Source organism: Varanus komodoensis, unplaced genomic scaffold, assembly GCF_004798865.1.
Source record: "Varanus komodoensis strain SLA01 unplaced genomic scaffold, ASM479886v1 scaffold44_3, whole genome shotgun sequence".
Taxonomy (NCBI): domain Eukaryota; kingdom Metazoa; phylum Chordata; class Lepidosauria; order Squamata; family Varanidae; genus Varanus; species Varanus komodoensis.
Window position 1 is genome coordinate 1,593,304 of NW_025336010.1, and position 18,524 is coordinate 1,611,827.

At 45.3% G+C, this 18,524-nt stretch overlaps 1 protein-coding gene across 4 annotated transcripts in view; it reads left to right on the top strand.

Moving 5' to 3' along the window:
• Positions 1-18,524, top strand: part of SPPL3 (signal peptide peptidase like 3) — a 109,249-nt gene that overhangs the window by 66,222 nt on the left and 24,503 nt on the right. For all 4 annotated transcript variants that reach the window (XR_006416111.1, XM_044444421.1, XM_044444419.1 and 1 more), the window contains exons 2-4: positions 2,540-2,617; positions 5,999-6,087; positions 15,992-16,111. Coding sequence is in view for 3 of the 4 variants with exons in the window: in XM_044444421.1 (XP_044300356.1) it covers positions 2,540-2,617; positions 5,999-6,087; positions 15,992-16,111 (287 nt within the window). In the remaining variant the exon portion in view is untranslated. The remainder of the gene's footprint in view (positions 1-2,539; positions 2,618-5,998; positions 6,088-15,991; positions 16,112-18,524) is intronic.

The window sequence follows — 18,524 nt, forward strand, 5'->3', positions numbered from 1 at the left end:
TGTAGTCCTACTTTTGCAATTTCATTTTTCATTTTCATCAGGAGTTGGTTCAATTCATTGTTTCATTCTGCCAGTTGTATCATCTGCACATTTAATAAAGTATTGATGTGTCTTCCATCTATTTTCACACCTTTCTCTGATCTTAATCCAGCTTTTCTTATGATATGTTCTTCATACAGATTGAACAGGTAGCAAGATAAAATACACCCTTGTCAGATGCCTTTGCTGTAAAAAAACCATTCTGTTTCTCCATCTTCTGTCCTAACTGCAGCTTCTTGTCCACAATACAGGTTACATGTCAGGACAAACAAGTCTTTTGTTTGTCCTGACAAACAACCCACATTTCTTTCAGAACCATCCATAGCGTCACAATCCACACAGTCAAAGGATTTGCTGTGGTGCATGGACTTATCTCCTGAACTTCTTTGGCATGCTCTGGTAGCCAACATATATTTCCAATATGATCTTGAATGCTATTCCTTTTTCAGAATCCAGCTTGAACACAGGGTATTTCTTGCTCCATAGATGGTAATACTCTTTGTTGTAATACTTTGAGCATCATTTTGCTTACATGAGAAATTCATGCACTTGGTTGCTGCACTCCTTTGCATCTCCTTTCTTGGGGATTAGAATGTATATTGAACTTTTCCACTCTGTGAGACATTGTTTAGTTTTCCATATTTTTTGGCATATTCTTATTAGGATTTGGGCTGATGCATTCTCTCCATTCTCTTTTGTTATCCTAACTACTCCAGCTGGTTTGTTCCTTCCAAATACTTTCAGAGCAGCTTTCACTCCTTATAGAATTCCTCTCTGAAGGAGTCTGTCATTCTTTCATCACTTCTGTATTTTGTTACCACCTTCTCTTTATTTTCTCCTGGTCAGATAGTATATTCTTGTGTTTGTCTTTTAAATTTTGAATTTAAGTTTGAATTTCCCTTTGATTTCTTGGATCTTCTGGGAGAGGTCTCTTGTGTTTCCTCTTTTGTTGTTTTCCTTTGTTTCTTGGCACTAGCCATTGTAAGAGTTCTCTTGACTCTACATGATAGTCACTGAAAGGTTGCATTCAGCATTCTGTCACCTTTGCTTCTTGCTTGCCCTTAATAATTATGAGCTTTTCTTCCATTGTCCATCTAGGCTCTTTTTTTCTGCTAGTTACAGGAATTCTATTTGACATTCCTCCCTAATAATGTCTCTGGTTTTAGTCCTCAGTTCTTCTGGTTCATGGTCAAGTTTAGTAATGCAAATTTGTTCTTTATGTGGACTTAAAATTTCCTCAGGGATGTTACTTTAGTTGTATTTTGGCCCTGTGCTTCTGTTAGTAAATTTTTTTTTTTAGCTTGACTCTGATTTTTGATATTAAGAGATCATACTCCCACAATCTGCTCCTGGTATTTTTTTTTTTTTTTTTTTTTGGCAGAGAGATCTCAGCTTCTCCATCTTCTGCTTCCAATTATATAATATATTTGATTTTTGTATTGGCCATCTGGTGATGTCCATGTGTTCACTCATCTGTATTTGTAGTAAGTAGATGGTTTGCTTCACGGAGTTCTGTGAATGTCCATATATACAGTCTTGTAAGCAGCTGCTTGAAGTACATGTTTGGGGTAAACAAATTATTTCCTTCACATACCACACAAAATGAACATACTAAGTGACTAGTATTCATGTATACCTGTGCTGCTATAAATATTTTAGAGTTACTTGTTCCTGTTGTGAGCCATATTTATTATGTTGTCATATTGTACATTATTGGTTAACATAAATCACTTGGAAATTCTGAATAAAAAGATAGTATAGAAATATTTTATATGAATATGTAAATAAACACTACCTGTCATTCGAGAGGTCATTGAGGCCCCATCGGTGAGGGTGTTCAAAGATAGGCTGGACATGCACATGGTGGGCATGTCGTGAGCGGAGCCGGCTGGAGCCAGGCGTCAGACTAGATGGCCCGGGAGACCCCTTCTGACTCGCTCTGTTTCTATGGTTCTATTCATATTCCCTTGTATGCATGAAGATGACTCTGAGGTGAACCTGGATAGTTCACTATGCTATGTCCCAGTCTCAGGTGATTCATCCAACGTCACTTTGTGTTGCTATTTTTTTTTCCTCTGGAATAAAGCAGTATGCATTGTTTTATCTGCAGAGTGCTCCTGGTTATCTGTCTTTGATAAAATCCTGTATTCATTCTTTCATTCATTAGATTTATACCCACCTTTTCCTTACAGTGAACTCAAAGTGGCTTACATAATACTCATCCTCCTGCTCTTAATCATATCCCTACAACAATAACCTTGTGAGGTAGGTTGGGCTGAGAGTCTGTGACTGGCCCAAAGTCACCCAGTTGGCCCTATGGCCAAGTGGGAACTAGGAGTGTAAATGGATTGAAAAAAATGTATGTACCTAATACCTGAACTCTTGTGCTTCTATTTGTAGATGCTTTTCACCTTTTGGTTTAGATTTTTGTCAATTTTTAGAACTACCAAAATGTGCTGCTCTGTTTTAATAAAGTTTATTTTTCTACCTTCCTTTTCAGGGCTTATTCCCTTGTGGATTCCAGTCAAGTATCTACATTCCTAATTTCCATTCTTCTCATAGTTTATGGCAGCTTCAGGTAAGGTTATAATCTTTGGTTTATATACACACTGACATTTCCCTCAGAGATCACAAACTGCTGGCTGGTGGCATGTTTCTTAAAGATGTGCTTTCACATCATGGAAGAGATAGGACTGGGTGGGGCCAACATCTTCAATCAGTCATAATCAGCATAGCCAGGGTGGGAGTGCGATGGTAGACGTAGGCCAGAAAAACTCAAAGGGCACTAGGCTGCTCATTGTTTGGGTACAGAGTGCCATTTCATGTTACATCTTCCTGACGACCTTAAGGAACCTCTTTTTCTGTTCTCTTTGGAACTAGCCATTGTAAGAGTTCTGCCTAACTTTACATGATAGTCACTGAAAAGTTACATTCAGCATTTTGATCCTATTTTTCTTACCTTTTGCTTCTTGCTTGCTCTTAACAATTGTGAAATTTTCCTTCCATCGCCATCTAGGCTCCCCTACTGCTCCTATTTGCTACAAGAATTGTCTTTTGGCATTCTTCCTTAGTAATATCTCTGGTTTCAGAACACAATTCTTCTAGTTCATGGTCAGTTTAGTTCAGTAACACAAATCTGTTCCTTAAGTGGACTTTCGGTTCTTGAGGGATGTTACTTAAGTTATAACTTGGCACTTATTAGTGATCATTTTCAGCTTTACTATGATATTTAATATTAATAGTTCATGGTTGCTACTGCAATCTGCATCTGGTCTTGTCTTGGCAGCAAGAAAGGCTTCTTCATCTCCCACTTTCAGTTACATAGACCAGCCTTCCCCAACCTTGTGCTTTTCAGAAACATTTGGACTGCAACAGAATTCCCGGTCAATGGCCCTACTAGATGGAAATTCTGGGAGTTGTGGTCCAAATGACTCTGAAGGCCAGCTGCTTGGGGAAGGCTCTAGTTCTGACCCATAGGCCAAATTCTCCCACATTTGTTTTTGTTTTGTTTTCTGCTTTTGTGTTCCATTTACCTGTGATGATCAGCATGCCTTGCTTTGGTATGTTATCATTTTCCTCTTAAACACCTGCATAAAAGTTTTTAATTTCTTCCTTTTCTGCATCTTTTATTTCAAGCAAAGACTTGAATCATGATCCTGTAAAAATCTTCTCAGAATTCTGTTTGATATTTATCCTTCAAACTTTTGCATTTTAGCCCCTCACTGTCTGTACTACATCTTGCCTCTGTATTAGAGTCACTCCATTTTCTTCTAAGTTGGTCATTTTCAGAGTAAAGTGATTGTCTGAAATGTCCCATTCCAGTCCACTCAAACCAAGTACTGTGATACTTAACAGTTCCGTTTCTTTCTCCACAGTTTCTAATTGGCCTTGATTCATACTTCTCATGTTCCAATTGTATGTGTTGGACTTTCCTTTATTACTGGACTTTCCTTTACCTTGTGCGTGTCAGTCACCAGACCTCTTTTCAGCTTTGATCTAGTTGCATCATTAGCCACAATGCTATTCTTAACTTGTCCTTTGTTCTTCCCCAGTAGGTGTTGACTGCCTTCTGACTTGAGTCTCCTCTTTTGGCACTATTTTTTGTTTCATTTTAGATTTTTTTTCAGAGGGCTTATGCGGTAATAATATTCAGAAGTGCTTTACCATTGTCTTCTGCTCGGTACTAGCCAGAATTACACTGAGTATCACTGCCGTTGTCTGTGAAAGATCCTATGCCAGTGTCACCTTCAATTACTGCTGCTCAGTAGTTACCCTTCAGGAGTTTCTCCGTCTCCATCAACATTACAGATATCCATTATCTTCTGCTGATGTGACTGTTAAACCTGAATTGGGTGGATGCATCTTAGTCTGGTGTCTCTGCCTTGACCCCTCCACCTTGTGAGATCCTGCTAAGAGAAAAGCCTGGTGAGACAGTATTGCTCTTGGCTTCTCTAACACACTGAATCCCCCTCTCCATTTTAAGGGGGGTTCATGATATTAGAATATAAGAAAGGATCACAAACATTATTGTCACAGCCAGTCCTCAAGTCTGCAACATCTTCTGGTGACAAGTACTGGCACCAGCTAATAAGTATTCAAATTTGAGCATAGATACATTACTAAGTAGTGAAGACTTGATTCAATTACATGTTGCGGGGCTGACAGAACATAATACTGCTTTAGAACAGAATTTTCAGCATTAATAAGTTAGTTCCTTCAAGCAGCCCTGATCTATCCAATACATCTCTATCTGTCTAGAGATGCCATGGTGAAATAGGTGGCATATAAATGTTTAAATAAATAAATACGTGATCTATGTTTTATGTGACCACTTTCATCACATGTATTTCTGGGAGGGAAATAGCAACTTATGCTGTCCAGGGTATTGACAGTTCTTTGCCTCATGGTGATCCTGTTCTCCTGGACATGGTAGGATTGTGACTCGGATTTACTGGCCTTGACCCCTTGCTACCTGACTATGCACTATGGACTTTGCCCCCGGAGTAGAAGTAAAGCCAAGATTCAGGCAATCCTTTTGGTAGTACAGTGCAAAAGTACATCTCAGACAGGAAAGAATTCCACACTTTTGGCCCAACTACTGAAACCTCTGTCTGATCGTGTGTGTGACTAGGGGGAAGGAGAGAGGGAGCAAGGTTGTTCAAAATGGTTCTTAAAGTTGGAGCAAAGTCAAGTTGATTCTATAGTCCATATGCCTCTAATCAAGGCAATTCTTAAAGTAACATGGACTAGGAAATTGAGGGCTGTATAGACTAATACCATCAGAAACAAATAGATAACCATTGCTGATGAGACAAGACCACAGTTGGCCACAGCAATGGTCAACACAATAAAACACTCTGTGGACCATACTGTGGTCCAGTGATAGTTTTCAAACTGTTTTTTAAAAGCATGTAGAGAATACTGAATTGGTAAACTGAAATTATAGTAAACCTCCTATCATTTCGGCCTTTTAACAGGGTTAATCCATAGTCAATTGGATTCATGCTGCTTTTATAAGTTGTTCTTATTCATAATTCTATTTATTCATTTTATTGCTGCTGTGGAAAAATACCTTTTGAACAACAGGATGCAAGTCATAAATGAAAAAGGGAATGAATAAATAATCTACTTCCTATTTCTTTATTAAACACATTTAATAATATGTTATGAACATAAGGCTGCCTTTGGACACTATTGAATATACTCTCCTTTCTTTCTTCTCTTTCTCACATGGGTGGGCTCTCTCTCTCGCTCGCTCTCGCGCGCTCTTTCTCTCTCTCTCTATCCTTAATATATCAGTATATATTCTTAATATATACTGGGACATCCTGAGACAATTTTTGTATCAGACAGGGTAAAAATATTTTAAATAAATAAAAATGAATATATCAGTATAATGGTGTGTGTGATTCATGCTGGAATATGAAGCAGATACCTCATGTGTAGATTTTGCCTGCAGGTCCCTTAACATGGACTTTGAGAATCAGGACAAAGAAAAGGACAGCAGCAGCTCAGCCGGCCCCTTCAATGGCAGCAGCACAAATAACAGTAAGATGTATCACTGTCTCTGGCCTGGATTGTAGGGAATGAAGAGGATGCAGGGCTTGGGCCTGGGTTGTACCTTGCAGGTTTCCAATTGGGGCTAGTCAATACAAGCATCTCTCTAGATATTAATGCAGAACATGCTAAGAATGGGTACTGTGTTCCTTTTCTGTAGAGCAGGCATTTTTAAATTCTGGTTACAGATCCTTATATTAATTCTTTTTGCTTTGCATTAATAAGGTGAACTTGAAATGAAGCAGTATATAGTACCTCGGCTCAGTCAGTTCATGACCAAATTGGGTCGTGAACAGAAATTTCAGAAAAAAATTGCCTTGGGTCGCGAAATCCTCATCGAGTGACAATCGTGATTGCACCTGTCTTCCCTGCATGTGGCAATCGCGGTCAAGCTCAGGGTGGGGAGATGGCTGCGATCGGAGTCACACTTGTGCAGGGAAGACTGGCGTGATCGCGGTTGTGCTTGAGAGAGGAGATGGCCGCGATCATGCTGGGGGTGAGGGGAGAGGGCTGCCATCTTTGTTCTTTGTTACTTTGTTGTTCTTTGTCACTTTGTTTCAAATTTTTGTGATTAAAAAAATGGTTACAGAACAGATTAACCTTATTTACATTGAACCTTATATGGAAATTTGACTTGGCTCACGACCAATTTGGGTCACAACCGGAGTCCTGGAACGGATTAAGTTCTTGAGCCAAGGTACCACTGTATATGCAATTCAAGTGATCTTTCTTCGTAGTAGCTACTCCTATTATATGTAAAACATAGGTGAACCTCTTTAGAGAAGTTTTTCTATCACTGGCAACTGTAGTCTGAAGTTGAGACTAGTATCCCTAAACTGATGTAAACATAGAAATGAATGTAGCTATGCTTTTTGTTCAGAGTCACATTCACCTTTTGTTTACTGTCTGTTCCATCCCACCATTTTCTATTGATCAGTCACAAAATTATTTTTCCATTGGCCAGTGTTAGTATACAATGTCACAGCTGCTCTTCGATGCAAGATAGGTTGTCTGCTGGTGCGACTTTGGCAACATGCAACACCATGTGCAAAGTGCAAAGGGCTCAGTTGCAACCCTGGACCTCTTTACTTGATAGGTAGTGAGGGCCATGCCATTCAGAGGGCATATTCTCTTTTTAATGTGTTTAGGATTGCATCCTAGAAGATAAGCATGTGCACGAAGATGAGCATGTGCACTCTGTTCAGCTGGGGCTTCTCTGGTTGGAAGAATGCTTAGCACTGTGTTTTTGGGGAGTACTTATCCTCCTAGCCCCCTAACCAGCTCAGTTCTTATTTATTTCTTATTTATTTCTTAAAACATTTTTATGCCGCCCCATTCGCCGAAGCCTCGGGGCGGCTTACATCAATAAGTTAAATAATTAGAATCATAAATTAAAAATATAAACATTAGAATAAAATACATACAATATAAAATAAGCCGCCCTGGCCAGATAAAATTCAATAAAATTAACATTTAAAATTCTGCTTAAATAAAAAGGTCTTCGCCTGGCACCGAAAAACAAATAACAACAGCGCCAGGCGGACCTCTCTGGGGAACGCATTCCATAACAGGCGCCACCGCTGAGAAAGCCCTCCTCCGAGTACCCACCCTCCTAATTTCTTTCACGGAGGGTTCCCAGAGAAGGGCCTCTCCCGCCGATCTCAGGGGGCGGCCGGGCATATATGGATGTAAGCGCTCCTTCAGGTAACCAGGTCCCAAGCCGTTTAGGGCTTTATAGGTCATCACCAACACCTTGAATTGGGCCCGGACTTCAATGGGAAGCCAGTGAAGCTGACGGAGGACTGGAGTCATGTGAACATAACGCCTAGTCCCCGTCAGCAGCCTGGCAGCTCTATTTTGAACCAATTGAAGTATCCAGACCGTCTTCAAGGGTAGCCCCACGTAGAGCGCGTTACAGAAGTCAAGACGGGAAGTCACCAGCGCATGTGTCACTGTTGCGAGGCAGTCGTACTCCAGGTAGGGGCGCAGCTGGAAGCTGGATTCTTCACCATGGCCTCTGTGCATCACACATATGGGTGCTGCACCTGCACGGTGCCTATAGCCGGGCAGATTTAAAAGCTTAACAGTTTGGCAGGAACTCTGCACCCCTCCCCCCCTCAGTATAAGAAGGCGGAGTGCCCGCCATTTCCTCAGTCTTCTTGCGACCGCCATTCACTGTGCCTTGAGCCTTTCGTCTCTCAGTTCATAGCTATATTGTGTATCTTGTTCTCCCTTAAACCGTTGTTTCTCTTAGCTTTCTTGTTAAGATTCCGAGTTATTCCCTCCCTGTTAGAAGTTTTCTTCACATTCCCCCATCCCCTTTTTTCCCTGTTAACCCCCCCCCCGCAAAAAAGAAAGGTTTTCTCTCTTACATTCTAAGCTTCACTATCTTCTCCTTTTCATTCTCGATGGCTCAGCGTGCAGCTTTCTGAAAGTGCTCTCAGTGTGGATCTAAGATGTCTCCTACTGATCCACACAACCTGTGTCTTCTTTGTCTCAGAGAAGGACACAGGACTGATAAATGCGGCCATTGCCAGGCCTTTACAAAGCAGGCGTGGAAAAATCGAGAGAACCACTTGCACTAGTGGGCCAATCCGCTGCGCAGCCCTCCTCTTTGGCTGCCCCTCTGCCCTGCCCATCGGCTGAAGGTGCTACTCTGCCGGAGGACAAGTGCTCCTCTAAATCTCCAAACAAACAAAAGGAGAAGAGGAAGCACAGTGGACCGGGCAAGTCCTCAGGCCACAAGAAGCCTAAGAAGGACAAGGCGGACAAGATGTCGCATAAATCTAAGAAAACTGATCAACCCCAACACTGTAATTCAGGTTCGTCTGCTCCGTTGGCCCCAATGGCCGCTTCGGTACCAAGACCAACCGGACTGGCTCTCCAGCTGGCGATGCAGGTGACTCCACCTGGGTCCCCGCGACAGGTTGTCCCTTCCGTCCTATCTTCGCCTGAACACCAGGAGGCAGCCATGTTGGGATCTACCTCTGATGGAGAGATCCGGGTCTCTCCTCAGATGGCTCCTCCGATGGCGCCCACACCGCAACCATCGCTGGAGGCTTTCCCGAGGGTCCCTCCTCAGCAGGTGCGATAGCAGCAACGTGCCTCGACCCGTCCCTCTGGAGAACGGGTGCAAGTGCCCCATGGATCGGCCCATCGTGAACCATGGGACGACTGTGCACCGTATGGGTACTGCCCCTCGGTGTGCAACCGTACCCTCTCTCCGGTCCCAAGGGATGTTCCGTCGACGTCCGGCGCAGCTCAGTCCAGGCGCCCGTCTTCGCCGGCCGACTCCTCCTCCAGTCCTCCGCTCCTTTATGACTCTGAGTCAGAAGACTCGGAAGTAGTGTCCACTTCACTGGATGTGGTGATCACCACTCAAAGTCCCAGCTTACTGGAGGAGTCACACTCGATGTTTGGGGAACCAATGGCAAGATTGACGAGGTCACTGGAGATCGAAGCGCAGCACCGCTTCGATCCCAGTACCGATAAGTTTTACAACATCGTCAAAAGCGAACATCCCGCCACCATCATTTTGCCGCTTATCACCACGCTTCGTCAGGTGATGATGGAACTGATGATGGACCCAAGCAGCTTCAGCCGACTTCACGATGTTACAAATGCATGTATCAAGTTTGTGAGCAGGGAATCATGTATCGAGTTTGTGAATAGGACATTCCATTCCTCCTGCGTCATCCGAGACCAAACTCGATCATTGTGGAGTCATCTCAAGGCCGTGAGTCGAGGGAGCGCACCACTCCTCACGATAAAGAAGGGCAGAAGATTGACATGATGGCTCGCCATATTTACGCCGCCACAGGATTTCCAGCTATGAGGCAATGCTGGCCCACTACTAGTATTTTCTTATGCAAAAGCTGGAAAATATCACAACGTCGCTTCCAGAACAGCAGAGGGACCTAGCCCGGATTTTCACCAAAGAGGCAATGCATGTGGCAGTCCAACAACTCTCCATGGCAAGACCACCATGTTGATTGCAACTCAAGGGCCCTTGTTGATGCTGTAGTCCTCCGTTGCCATGCCTGGCTCCGGAACTGCAGCTTTCCAAATGAAACCAAGTGTGGCATTGAGAACATGCCCTTCAATGGCTCGGGGCTGTTCAGTGCTCCGACGGACCACAAGGTGAAGACAATTCACGACTCACATGTGACAGCTCGTCAGATGGAAGTCCCCAACCAGCCTCAACATAAGTGGTCTTGGTCCCGTCCGTCGTACCGGTATCAACCCTATACACAATTCTCTGGCCAGCATCAGTTTCAGCCTCGTCAGCAGTGTTGAAAGCAACCACTACAGTGTTTTCAACAGAGTCATCACCAACCAGATACGGATAAACGCCAGCGCTGACAGGCTGAGCAAGCCTCTTCTCATCTCCTGAACCCACCCTCCCCCCTTCCTTTTGGGGATCAGCTGCAAAGTCGACTCCCCATTTGGGAGTCCATCGCATCTGATCAGTGGGTTTTATCCATCATGGAGCACAGTTACAGAATCGATTTCGATACCGTACCCCCATCGGGACCGATTCGATCTACACCTCAGTCATTGGTTCTCAACGACAAAGTTCAACAGATTCTTCGTAAGGGAGTGATCCGACAACTTACACACTCCAAGGGGTTACATGGTTTCTACTCAAGATATTTCATGGTTCCTAAACGTGATGGTGGTCTTCGTCCGATATTGGACTTACATGGTGTCAACAAATTCATCAAAACTAAAAAGTTTTGGACGACCACCTTTCAAAACATTCTTCCATTGCTCAGGAGAGAGGATTGGTTCACTTTTTTGGACTTAAAAGATGCTTATTTTCATATCAGCATCCATCCATCTCACAGGCGTCTTCTTCGATTTATGGTCGGTTCCAACCTGTTTGAATATAATGTTTTACCGTTTGGACTGGGGTCTTTACTAAATTCATGGCCCAAGTGTGTGTGCATCTCTGGCTCCAGGAAATTCAAGTGTACCCTTACCTGGATGATTGGTTGATCTTCTCATCTAGAGAAGGCCTTCGATTGTCCATTCGGACTACTTGTACCCTCTTAGATGATTTAGGACTGTGTATTAACCATGCAAAATCGTGCCTTGTTCCTTCACAGATCATGGATTTCATCGGAGCCCATCTCGACTGTACAATAGTGAAAGCCTTTCTTCCTCAAGGACAACAAGACAACCTTCGTGCATCCATTCGGCAAATCCACATGGACAGAACTGTTCCAGCACTATCGGTGCAGAAGCTCCTCATTACGGATGAGGCCCCTCCAGCTGTGATTCAATGGCCTCCTCCAACCTCAACGAGACTCGCCTCACTGGCTCCTTCACCTCCCAACTTCCATTCTCCAGACCTTATCATGGTGGACTATACAGAGCAATCTGTGTGTTGGCATTTCGTTCTGCCTGCTTCACCCAACACTGACTTTGTTCACTGATGCCTCCCTTACTGGGTGGGGAGCCCTGTGTGTGCCGGCCTCCGTACTCAAGGCACCTGGGACTATCACGAGACTGCCAAGCACATCAATTACCTGGAACTACCTGCAGTCTTCAAAGCCCTTCGGTCGTTCAAGGACACACTTCAGGGACAAATTGTTCAAGTTGCCTCCAACAACATTGTAACTGTATTCTATATAAACAAACAGGGTGGAAATTACCCTCCTCGCCCTTCACCTAGCCAGTACCAACAGCAAGGAGGCAGACGCACTCAGCAGACAGATGTCAGCGACCCATGAATGGGAATTAGATCGTCAGATCTGCCACCACCTCTTTCAGACTTGGGGCCCTCCAGACATAGATCTGTTTGCCACTCATGCAAACATGGTATGCAAGGCATACTGCTCCCGAGCGGGCATTGACTCGGGTTCGAAGGGGGATGCTGTAATGATCTCATGGATGAACACATTATTTTATGCGTTCCTCTCGCCAAGTTAATCTTTGACGAGGCTCAGGGAATTCTTGTCACTCCCTGGTGGCCCTGCCAACCGTGGTTTCCGACCGTTCTCCGTCTGTCCGGCAACACCTTTCAGCGACTGCCTCTCATACCTCATCTAATAACTCAGCAGAACGGGACTGTACGTCACCCAGATCTTCCTTCACTCAGTTTAACAGCCTGGCTCATTCAATGAGTCATGGTGCTCCTTCGATACCGACGGCTCCTGTGGGCCCGACGCCAACCCAGCGGTGTCCGGACATTACTGCTTGTTCTTCCTCGATACCGACAAATGCTCTATCGGAGCCGAGTGCTCTGCATCCTGATACTCAGTTCATTCTCCTGTCTACGCTAAGACCTACAACCTGCCGCTCTTATGCGGCTAAATGGAGGCGCTTCACGTCTTTTGCTGAATCCAATAACGTTGTTGCTCACTCAGCCTCCATTGAAAATATTCTTCCATTTCTCCTGTCATTACACCAGACTGGACTGAAACCCTCATCCATCAAAGTTTACATTGCAGCAATTTCTCATTACCGTGGCCAGGTGCCAGGCTCATTGGCATTTTCTAATGTCCTCATTCGTCGATTCCTTAGAGGACTACAGAATCTTCAGCCACCGATTAGGCCAATATTCCGACTTGGAGCCTCTCTGTTGTTCTACAGGCGCTCACCAGGCCTCCTTTCGAGCCCTTGGCAACTGCCGACTTGCGCCTCTTGTCCTGGAAGACTGCTTTTCTCGTCACTATCACATCGGCTAGAAGAGCCAGTGAGCTCTGTGTGCTCCGTATAGACCCTGCTTATCTGAATTTCCACAGGGAGAAGGTCGTTCTGCTTACTGACCTGGCATTCATACCGAAAGTCATGTCACCTTTCCATGTCAATCAAGACATTATTTTACCAGCCTTCTTCCCTACTCCATCTACACCTATAGAGCGATCACTACACTCTCTCGACGTTCGTCGCTGCCTCGCTTTCTACAGATCTCGCACAGAACCCTTTCGCAAAACCAGGTGGCTTATCATCAAGTATTCAGAACATGACAGGGGATCTCCTATCAGATCCCAAAGACTTTCGAAATGGATTGTACAGACCATCGGACTGGCATATCAACTTGCTAAGTTGGACTTACCTGTCATGCCCAGAGGACATTCCGCAAGGGCTGTTGCGGCTTCTTCTGCCTTTTCTGCTGGCATTCCAATCCAGGACATACGCAAGGCTGCCACTTGGACTACTCCTTGCACCTTTGCCAGACGTTACCGCCCCGATGTGTGTGCCAAACAGGATTGCTCCTTTGGTCAGGCAGTCCTGTTCTCCAGTGATGACACCACCCCGCCTGCGGGTCTGATAAGCTTGCTAATCACCCATATGTGTGATGCACAGAGGCCACGGCGAAGAAAGGCAGGTTGCTCACCTGTAACTGTCATTCTTCAAGTGGCCATTTGTGCATTCACACAACCCACCCGCCAGCCCCACTCGGTGTCGGTGATTGGGTTTCTACGGTACCATGTTTCCCTTGGTGGCGGATTCGTAGAAGGGTTTTCTTCATATATATTTCTATGTATATGCTTGCTTAGTGTTTGAGCAGGTGCTCTATAATACTTAACGCTCCCTCTTGGGGGCGAATGGTCGATCTTCAGTAGACTGAGGAAATGACAGGCGCTTCACTTTCTTATACTGTGGGGCAAGAGGGGTGTGGAGGTCCCGCCAAACCGTTAAGCTTTTAAATCTTCCCAGCTACAGGCGCTGTGCAGGCACAGCACCCAAATGTGTGATGCACAGATGGCCACTCGAAGAACGACCGTTACAGGTGAGCAACCTGCCTTCCTCTTCACTCTGCCGCTGAGAGACAGAGAAGGAGATGAGGAGGTGGGCGGAAGTAGTAGACCATGCTCATTCGCTTTCTTGAGTAGCGGGATGGGAGGATTAATTGAATTGCAGCAGGTGGAGAGGGGCAGTTTAACCTTGTCTTTCTCTGTGCTGATTTCTGTGAAAATGCATCTTTTGAAGGCACTATTTGTACTGGGCCTTTCCATCCCAATACAGATAACAGGCTTGGAGGAACAGTTTTGAGGAACAAAAGGAAAGTGTTAAACCCACCGCATCCCTACAGTACTTGTAATGATTGTCAGTGTCTGCCTTCTCCAACCTTACTGCTGTTTGCATTTGTGTACAAATGTCCATATATAGTTCATCGCTAAGCATCAAGTTTTATTAATGCTATTTTTTGTTGCTTGTGTGTGTTTAAGTTTTGTTAACTGCCCAGGGAGTCTTGGCTATTGGGCAGTGTGAAAATAAAACAAATGAATGAATGCAAAGTGAAGCACATGCACACAGGCCATGTATTTACAAGTCACACTAAGCTGCCCTGTGAATAAGTGATGCCCTGGGAGTGTTCGCAGAACAACCCTTTCTGTGCCTGGCAGAGGATTGTGGTCACTCTAGCTTGTACCCTCATTCCTCCAATCACTGTCCCTTTGTAGTCACTGCTGACTTTTTTCGGAGAGGACAAAAAATGCAGAATTGGTGTCACATTGTTAAAGAAATTGGCCCCAGAAAAACAACTCAGTCAGATTGATGGCAGTGGTGGTGGTCTTTCACAAGAGTGTCCTTACAGCTGTCTATTATTATTTATTATTATTATTAGAACATTTCTATGCCGCCCCTTGCCGAAGCCTCGGGGCTGTTTATTTGGAATCCAGCTGTGAACCCATATGTCTAGCCCTGTCTGCTCAATGTTCTCCTATTAAACTGCCAAAGGGAGCAGGCAATAGACATGGAAAAGACAAGATGAGGTTGCATATAGACTAATCTATGCACACTTGCTAGGGACCAGTTGCCAAGTTGTCAGTTGAAAACCACCCTAAAGGGATAAAAAGCAGTAAAAGAGGTGCACCAAAATGGAGGAGGACAATGCCATCCACTTAGCAGTGCAATACTCTGGATTTGAAGTTCTGAACTAAGACTTCCCCCAGGTCTGCTGCAACTCCAGAAGGGTAAGCAATTAACTCTCCACCTTTCACAGGTTCTTTGGAGAACCCTTACTGCTGCAGTGACTGTGGTTCCCTGAGAGTTCCTCTGCTCAGCACCAGCAGGATAGGATGGTGCAAATGGGCAGCAGCATCAGAGTTTTTACACCAACATCCCCATGGAGCCCCATTCATTCCATCCCATACAGCATCATTTATAGGTGCTTTTCATAAAATGGTCAGTATTGTTGCAGTAACCACAGTAATAATACCCAAAGGAACTGTGAAAAGGAAAGGGTTTTTTCTTTCTTTCTGGACCAGCTGGAGATGCAGGGAAGTGATAGAATAATGGAGGACACTGAGAAGTGTAGTTCAGCACTTAAAATCAATAGCACAGTGGAGGTACCATTCCTTCTGTCCCTTCTGATGCTTCTTTTGCTAGTCTTTCCCCATTCCAGGTGCTTAGTCTTACCATGACATTTCCATGAGTGGTACCAGTTCCAATTTCCTGCTACCTTTGATCGCTGAAATATATGAGGAAACTGAGGACACATACAAGCAGTGAGGGTGCACTTGTGAAAGACTGAACAAGAAAAAAAATTGCAAACATATTTGCATGTTTTGGGGGCTGAAATGCCTTCAAAGTGCCACTTGGTGGAAGGGTTGTTGCTAGCAATGGTAAAGGTGCAACCCATGATAACATTGTTCTTCTCGGTTTTGATAGCATCATGAATCAACCTATCACAGATCAAACAACCCCTAGAACAAGCCACAGGTTGTCAGGGTGGCTTATTGCCAAAAGCAAGCCATGTTGTAGGAAATAGTCTGGTTTTGGATAACACAAACAACCCATTATGGATGGTTACACATGATGGCTTATTGTGTCCTGCAAAACCAGTCACACATATCCCAAGGAAGAAAGTACCTAAAGGCTGAATTGTGTTTGTTATTTGATGCAATAACTAATGCTTCCTTTCTTTAAAAAATCCTTGCAGGTATCCAGACCATTGATTCAACACAGGCTCTCTTCCTTCCCATTGGTGCATCAGTGTCTCTTTTAGTCATGTTCTTCTTCTTTGACTCAGTTCAAGTTGTCTTTACAATATGCACAGCAGGTGACTGTTTTTCTACTTATCTTGTGCATGGAGTAGCATTATTATTAGAAATCAAGTCGCATTTGTGGATGAGATGTTCAGGGTATGAGCTAGTTAATCTCAAATGTGTTTTTCCAGTCCAGTTAAGTAAGTCATGCTAGAAGATAACTGCACTGAAGGAAAGATACGCCACTTTCAAATTTAGAGTAGAGGTATAGTTCCCCCTTTTTACTGTTACATAACCATTTTTGGCTTCAGGCATCCTAATTCCCCAACCCCACTCTACCCCATGGCTTTGTTTTTTCTCATAGCTTTTCTAAGGAGAAATTTGAGATCCTGTAGGTTCATGTGCATATTTTGATGATGCATGACATTTTGACAGCGCAATCCTAAACCCCTAATGTTGCTTTTTGCAAGGTATTAAGATCTCTGTTGGCAGAGAGAACTCTGCTGGTGGAAGGCTATGACCTACAGATCTCCTACTGGGAGAAGCAAGTGTAGGGTCTCAAACGCTGTACTATTCAGCTGAGAGGGGCATCTATGCTGTCTTGTAAACAGCAGGGGAGAAACTAACATATCACTCCCCTGCACTTTTTGCTATGCTTGCACAAGTTGGTAGGTCTGCCATGCAGAAGTATTTACACAGCCCCTTTGCTCTTCCACATTTTATTGTGTTACAACCTGGAATTGAAATTAAATGTGATTGGCATTACCACCACTTGATATACACAAGATACTCAACCCTGTAAATGTGCGAAGCAGTTTTACTATGGCACAAAAGTCAGGGAAGCAAAAGCGAGCTGTCATCCGCCAGTCGCATAAGCACCCAACCTCTCTGCTGCAGGATGTCTGAATAAGCCCAGGTGCTCCCCCTGCCTCCAGAAGTCACAGACTGTAAGCGGTCCAGTCAACCCACCCGTGTGCACCTCCAGGCCACACGCTCCCAGGTGAGACACTTCCTTCCCGGAATGCCCCAGAGGGTGTTGCAGAGCACAGCTAAGCAAGCAGCATCATGCAGACAACGCCTGGATCAAGCTGACTGCAGGAGCACCAGTCAGGGCCGGGCACTACGAGCAGCCCCAGATTAGGAAGACGCCCAGAGCACTGTTCAGCCCACTCTTACAAGTGGAGAGAACAGGGATCAGCCGTGGCTCTCCCTACAGAGGGCCCCCCAGCAGAACTCGGTGCCTGGGTGATAGTCCGAGGAGCAACCAGGAGGGCAGCGACAGCTCCGAGGGAGCAGGTGAGGCCCGCAGCTCAGGGCAGAACCCGTGCATGGAGCAGCAATCGCCTGGATCTTCCACAAAGCTGGGCGTACTGGAAGAGTGGCGAGAAGAAAGGCACTGCTGGAACAAGCCCACGTCAGCGCTGCTTCGGCATCCCCAGGAAGGCATGTGGCAGACACAGCAAAGGTGGGAGAAGGTGCTCTGGGCTGAGGAGGCCGAGCGGGAGAGTTCGGCCGTGCTGCCAGATGCTTTGCATGACGCAAAGCCAACGCGCTCTTTGCCCTGAGAACGCCCTCCCCACCGGGAAGCCTGGTGGCGGCGGCAGCCTCGTGTCATGCTGTGGGGATGCTTCTCAGCAGGGGCTGGAAAACGGGGACTGGCCGAGTTCGAAGGCAAGGTGGATAGAGCCAAAGGCAGGCCACTGCCCTTTTCTGAGGAGAACCTGTTTCGCCATGCCAGGGACCTGCGACTGAGGCAGAGGCTGGACAGCGACCCTGCATGTGCCGCCCGAGCAGCCCTGGGGCGCTTTCGGGACAAGAGCCTGAACGGCCCAGCAGAGCCCGGACCTTGACCCAGCCGAGAACCTGGGGCAAGATGTGGCAGTTGCTGCCCGCCGACCTGGCAGCTGCCGCAGCTTTACCGGCACGCGTGGGATGCAGCTGCCCGGGTCCCATAGAGGAAGACGGGCCGAAGAAGACTTGCAGCCGAAACTGCTGCTCAGGGGCTTCCAGCAAGTCCTCGCAGGGGTGCATGCTCATGCAGCCAACAAGGACCAGTGTGTTCTTGCCTGCCACGATGAACATAGTTGGCATTTTCACAATGGTGAGTATCTTGTGTACATCAAGTTGTCACATTGCCAGTTAAATCCATTTCCAGCATGACAGAATGTGAGAAGGGAGCATATACTTTGCAGGGTGCTACTGTAGTTGCCTCATCACCACCATCTCCAGCACTTGGGATGGTTGACTGAAGTGATGGTCAGGTAAGTATTTTTTGCCTCATTTTCGTTCCTTTTCTCTAAAGAGCTCAGGGTTCTCACTCCTCTCACCCTCCTAGGGCGTGCTGTGCAATAGGCTAGGCTGAGTGTGTGGCTTTCTCAGAGACATTGCCTGAGTATCACGGTCAAGTGGAGCTTGGTGTTTACAAAGCAATGTTACTATTTATACCTTCTCTGGCCTTATATTTGAGCCTTTCTCATTTATGAATGA